The sequence below is a fragment of the Mus musculus genome, chromosome 16 (assembly GCF_000001635.26).
Source record: "Mus musculus strain C57BL/6J chromosome 16, GRCm38.p6 C57BL/6J".
NCBI lineage: Eukaryota > Metazoa > Chordata > Mammalia > Rodentia > Muridae > Mus > Mus musculus.
Genome location: NC_000082.6, coordinates 46,493,015 through 46,499,466, shown reverse-complemented (window position 1 = coordinate 46,499,466; position 6,452 = coordinate 46,493,015). Strand labels below are relative to the sequence as shown.

At 48.6% G+C, this 6,452-nt stretch overlaps 1 protein-coding gene across 13 annotated transcripts in view; it reads left to right on the top strand.

Moving 5' to 3' along the window:
- Positions 1-931: 931 nt before the first annotated feature.
- Positions 932-6,452, top strand: part of Nectin3 (nectin cell adhesion molecule 3) — a 110,871-nt gene continuing 105,350 nt past the window's right edge. For 3 of the 13 annotated variants that reach the window (NM_021496.3, NM_021497.2, NM_021495.4), the window contains exon 1: positions 2,500-2,852. In NM_021496.3, the coding sequence (NP_067471.1) occupies positions 2,693-2,852 (160 nt within the window). In that variant the 5' untranslated portion in view covers positions 2,500-2,692. Of the gene's footprint in view, positions 1,077-2,314; positions 2,853-2,906; positions 3,380-6,452 lie in introns of those variants that run through there. The other 10 variants (XR_001781846.2, XR_003951809.1, XR_001781848.2 and 7 more) reach the window with 8 other exon arrangements.

Sequence of the window (6,452 nt, the reverse complement as noted above, 5' to 3'; positions counted from 1 at the left end):
AAAATCATATTGCCTAAGTAAAGTTTTTACTTAAAAAGAAATCCCGAGGGCTCAGTGTTGTCCACAGGAAGGCAAGAAGGAAATTCTGGCAGGAAAAAAAAAAAGCCAGGAAAAAAAAAAAAAAAAACAACTGTACATGTGCATATGGCAGACAGGGTTGGCAGAGCACTTAACCTCTGTGCCTAGGTTCCTCCAACTGTCAAGCAGGGATAATAGTAATTGCCACCTTCCCTGTGATACGAACATGTGCTTTGACATCTCTGGCTGAAGATGCCATATCAACACAAATTATTATTATTAGCACATAATGCGTGTATTCACATAAAAAACCAGCACATTGCTCTTTTATTCATCATATCATGTCTATAAGTAAGTTCTCCACGTTTTTGCTTCATTTATGTGAGGGAATAGAATTGCATTCTACTATCAACTGTTTTCATAGAGAGAGGATTGTTTAAAAGCTCCAGATCACCCTTTGGAGATAGCCTCAGCCTGTTAATTCCTTATTCTTCGAAGCAGACTGCACAGTAGCCCCCGAATTAAGCCTTTGGCACCTTTAAAAAATGTTAGCTAAATTATTTTTCCTGGAATCTGGAGCCATCAGGGGAAGACTGGGGAAATGAAATTGGCTAACGATATTAAAATTTTGGTTAACATTTAACTGAAACTCAGCAACGTGTTAAAGTGCTATCTAAACAGATAATTAGCTGGTGGTTGCAGCAGTGGGCTCTGTCTAAATTTAGCAGTGAAATTAGATTTAGGGAATGTGAAAAGAGGGGAAGAAGTGTTCTCAAGGGAAAGAGTGGTGTCAGCACAGCTGAGGGGATGTCACAATAGCTACAGTTTGTCAATTATGAGCATCATCCGGGGGATCTCCCCAGCAATGCAGGGCAAGGTTTATTCATAAGTGCATCGGGAGGATAGGTGGATAGGTGATAGAAGGCAGTGATTGCAGGAAGACTGGGGCGGGCAGATGGAGGGAGAAAGACGGAAGGGGTGGAAGTAATGAATACAAGTAGCCCCAGTGCTGGGAGCAAGATAAAAAAAGAAGAGAGACTGGATAGGATGCTACGGAGGTGAGTAAGACATCATAAATCAGTGTGTTAAGCCGAGGAGATCCCAGTGACTCAGTCTGGAGCACGACGTTGTCGTGGGCACCAGGCAAGCTTTACTTTAGTGGCCACAGGCTGCTCTCTGGGTGGCTGTTATTCTTATTGGAGCACATCTTTAGCTATCTGGTGGGGATGGTAGGACAACATAAAATTAATGGTGTCCGGCCTCCGGACGGTGTCCTCCGCTTCCACCGCCTCCGCAGATAGCCCAAACTGTTCATCCATCTCCTTCCCCCTACGGTAACTGGGGCTTCAAGGTCAAGTCACTCCGGCTGTGCGTGGCGGATAGAGGAGGAGGGAAGGGCAGACAAGCTTTGGGGGTTTGAGGGAGGGTTATGGTGAATCACAGATGCTCCTCTTAAGGGTAAATGTTTAATACTTCCCGAGGTCACTTTTCTGAGAATAACTCAAAGAGAGACACGCGAGAAAATAAAATTACAAGTGCGAACATGCGAACGATCAAAGAGAAAACAAGACCACACTCGAAGACCTCGCATGGGAGATCCATGGCCTCCTGTTGCCGGTCGCCCGGCGCAGAAAGTGGACAAACGGGCAGCCCAAGAGAAGCAAGAGCTAGAGAGCAAACCTTTCGGAGGGCCCCCTCCTGTCCTCCGGCAGCTCCGCTGACCCTTCCAACAAGCCTCCCTCCCGGTGTAAAAAGCAGGCTAAACGCCTGGGCCAACACCGGTCCCGGACAGAGGAGAACCGGGATGCTCCTGGGGAGGAGGGAGGAGTGGAGAATCTCCTTTCAGTCCCTACGCCTGGGTGAGGAGGGAGAAGGCTGGTCCAGCCCCGCGGTATCCAGCTTCCCAAATTAGGCAACCCCCCGCTCCGACCCGCGGAGAGCCGGTACCCTCATCTTGCCTTCCCCTCACCCCCCTGGTTATCCCTGGTCCCGCTAGGGGAACCTCGCCACTCTGGAGGAGAAAAAGGCAGGACTAGGAGTCCCGCAGCCCTCCGCCTCGGAGCGCCTCTGTGTGCCCCGGCGGCCCCAGCCCCGCGAGGGGCGGAGTGGGCGAGACCATCTCCAGCGCTGGCGAGGGGGGGAGACGAGGCGGGGCCAAGGGGCGGGGCCGCCTTGCCTGGTCCAGATTGCTTAGCCTCGGGAGAAGCCCGGTTTTCCAAGTGGATGAAGTTTTTTTTTTTTTTCTTTTGGAAGTGGGAGGAGCGTGTGGGGAGAGAGGGTGGGAGGAGACTCGGCGGGCGGCTCGGCCGGCGTCCAGGCAGCCCGGCGGCAGGGAGGGCGGGCTCGTCCCGGTAGTGAGGGTCGGCGGCTCCCCCTCCCGCAGGGCGGGGTGGTGCGTTCCGAGTTCCCAGGAGTTCGCGGCGGGCGGGGACCGCGGGGAGGGGAGTGGCGGCGGCGGGCGGCTCCCGCTTCAGCCTCGGCAGTGGCATCGGCGACGGCGGAGTCGAGGCAGCCGCGAGCGCTCGGCCGAGTGGCGGCGGGCGGCGACGGCGCAGGAGCCGGGGGTTGAGGACACGCGCGCTGGCCCTTCCGCGCCGCGGCCGCCGCCGCCGCCGCCACCCAGAGCCTGAGGCGCCGGGGCGCGGGCGAGCGGGTGGGCCGGGGCAAGGCGGGCATGGCGCGGACCCCGGGCCCGGCCCCGTTGTGTCCTGGAGGCGGCAAAGCACAACTTTCCTCGGCGTTTCCTCCCGCGGCCGGACTGCTGCTGCCGGCCCCGACGCCGCCGCCGCTGCTGCTGCTGCTTATTCCCCTGCTTCTCTTCTCCCGGCTCTGTGGTAGGTGAAGCGGGCGAGCGAGGGGTTGAGCAGGGCGGGCGCGGGCGGCGAGGCTAGCCGAGGCGGTTGTGCCGGGCGGTTGGCTGCGCGAGCGGCCGCCGCGGACTTTGCCTGGAAACTTTTCGCCGCGCCCCGGGCGAGGCCCGGGAAGGGCAGGGAGAGCGAACAGGGCGCCGACCGCTGGCTTCCCGCCCCCCGAGGCCGCGCGGGTCGTCGCGCTGGGCCCCCAGGGCTGGCGGTGGAGCTCGGTGCGCGGAGCCCCGCGTGCCCCGGGAACCGTTACTTCCGAGCTGATGCGCCGAAGCGGAGAGCGCGGACTTCTAGGCTGAGGTTAGGATGCCTGAGTGCATGTTGCCGCCTCCTCCTTTCTCTCCGATGAAACTTGAGCTGCAAGTCCGGAAACCCTGTGGACACTAGCCCAGCGCACTGTAGCCTTCGGGTCCACGCCTCCTGGCCTCCGGGAGAAGGCACCATCTTAAAAACCCACTCTGCGCCTGCATCCCCCTTCCAGCACGATTTGTGCCCTGGTAACCTTTGGATCTTTGGGTTGATCCCAGATGGTACCCTCACGCCGCCTTCCAGTTTTTGGACGTCCTTCACGCAGCCCCTGGTTATTTTAGAAGAAAACCTTGTTCTCGGGGACGCAAGATTTACCTTTTGAATACATATTGCACCTACTGTTCCCTGGCTGTTAAAACAAGTAGCCCCGGGTTTCTCCAGTGTGCCTCTTTTATTCCAGATTTAGGAGCTAATCTCTTTGTAAGTTCCGTTCCCGGAATCTGAGACTAGTTTTAGAGACCTACTTTTTTTTTTTAAGGAAGATGAAAATGAAATGATATATTTACTTTTCATGCTAGAGAAGTGGACGTGGTAATCAGTGGACAGCATTGATTTGGTGAAATAAAGCTACCAGTCAGTCTTAGGCTATTGAATGTCTGGGTAATATCAAAATGCCGCAAGGTGTTGTTCATTTAAGGATTGCTGACGGGAAAGATGGAGGAATACAACTTAGATTTAGATTTTTTTCAGACAATGGTTATCAGTGCATATGAAATCTTAAAAGCTGATGTACCCGTATTTATTATAAGGGAGAGATGTGAACAAATTTCCTTAGTGCTCTGATGCAGAAGAAAGAAAAATCTGCTCCTGGTAGGTGAGTCAGGGTAGTTAGTTCATAGGGAGAGGAAATTATGTTGAGGTTGAGTGCCACTTACAGACTGAGAATTTTAGTACATTTCCAGTGCTGTAAGTCAAGGTTTTGATTTACATGGAGTGCTTTGTGAGAAACGACATGCTATCATGTCCAGCATGTCCAGTTTCCATATCCCCACTCTCCAGATGTTTGGTCCCGAGACAACAGCTTTTAGTCCTGTAAGTTTTAAGCCTTTAGCTCCCTTCTTAAGGTAATATTAAGTTCTACATAGAATTTGTATGCTGTTCTTATGAGCCATTACGGCGGCTCGTGGATGGTCCTTAGGATTTCAGTTCCAGGATACTTGGAGGAAGTGTGTGTATGTGCGTGGTACAAGCATTTGACTGTGGTGACTTAGTTTGTGGTAAGTACTGAAGGAGTGTTTCTAGGTCTAGAGGGCTTTCTGTGTAGATAAAACCCAAGGGGAGACTGAAGTGATGCAAAAGTTGATAGAGAAAATAGAGTTTACATTGGTAATTTCATCGTGGTTGTGTCAGTGAGTTGTTGATTACATCTGGGTGCAAACATTAGTATTTACATAGAAAATGCATTTTAAGGAGTTCCTTTATAGTGTTATAGGGGAGAAGGGTGATCAGTTATTTTAGAGCCCAGTCAACTAAGCAGTGTGGGGAAGAACAACTGCTCTAGAGGAGGTCTGTATGGGAGTTTTCAGAGTCAGCTCTGCTTGCTGTTGTAGATATAGATAAGAGCCACGTTACTGTGTCCCACTCACTTAAAGGGCTGCCTTTTTGAGCTTGTGTTATAACACCCTAATTTGCAAGTGCTTATGACACTTTTTTTTAATAAGCCTCTATTTTAGGAAGCAGGAATAGGACACAGTTGGCTTGACTTAGTAAGTATAGAAACAGAATTTTTAATGTCAGTTTTTTTTTAATTTCCCTTGCTAACAACCTGTTGATATATGAATGATAGTAATATTAACATTCCACAGCACTAACATGATTTGACTCATGCCTGCTGTTTGAATGACTCCTTTTGAATGATTGAATGAACTCATTTGATTTTTTGACTTTAAAAAGATGACCCTACCTGATTGTTAATCAGAATGTTCTTCTTTTAATCATTTGCAGTTTTAAATTTTTCTTGATAAGTTGTTTAGATTCAGCATTGCGTTAGTTGGTGTGGTTAACATCATCATGCTAATTTGACTGCTAAAAATATCCCTCATCGAGGTTAGACCTTATATTTTGAAAAAAAAAAAATGTAAATGCCGGAGTTTATATGGGTTTGGGGACTGTGTGATATCTCATTTGAACAGCTAAACTTTTCTCCTGGGGGCTGGGGACAGGGTCTCACTGTGTAGTTGACACTGGTCTGAGATTCCTGATCCACCTGTTAACCTCCTAAATTCTGGGATTATGTAAGTATGCAACCATATTTATGCTTTGAGAGCTGAAGTTTTTAAACGACAGCTTCAGTGGTGGAGAAATTGCCAGGTTTTTCAAGTCTAAGACATTTCTAGTTACAAGGTCTAAGGGACCAAGTTTCTACAACATCTGACTCAAACCTAATTTTTTTAAGTCTGAAATTCCATATTCCTTTCTGATCATAATTATCAATTGATGATTATTGTATGTGTCTCACTCTTTTTTTCTACGTTTTTCCTGGGAGGTTGAGAACATTGTTTTAGCAGGAACATGGCACTGAAGAGTTAGAAGGTGAAGTTTTGCCCCTTCTAGAGCCATTTGTCTTTGGATTCTGCCACTTGGTCAAAGCCTTTTGACCAAGGCTTTGTCTTATGACAAATGTTTAGAAGGTGGTGGCAAATAAGCAGCTACCATATAATAGCAAATCTTTAAACACACTTTACATAGCTTTAGGTCTTTCTAAGCACTTGGGAATGCATAGTTGGCAGTGTGTTGCCCATAGACAGAAAGGAAGGCCAGTGCAGGAAAGTTTAGAGTTTCTGTAGAGATGTATGTGAGGTCTTCTGAGCTTCTAAATGAGTCTGGTCTAAAGGAGACAGGAGAACATTAGGTAAACAGATCTAGATGAAGGCAAAACTCACTTTGTTGTTGTATGTATGTGTGGATGCGTGTATATTCTCTAGGGATGGAATCCAGGGAATTGTGTGTTGTAAGCAGGTACTTTTACAACTGAAGTACGTCCTGGCTCAGCTGAGTCAGATCTTGGTGAAGTTAGACAGTTTAGTGATGTAATATCAGTCTCTTTCTCCTTACACTCCCTTTGCTCACCCACTCACTGAAACTTAGGATTTAATCACTAAAAAGTCAATCTGATTAGGAATGAACACTGCCACTTATTAAAAATTAATTATTGGCAGGTTACATAGTATCTTACTAATAGGGCTCTTAGGATATTAAAGAATTAACTAAAACACTTAAGAGTACATGGATGTAGTAGCTTATGCAAGCTAGCTTTTATTA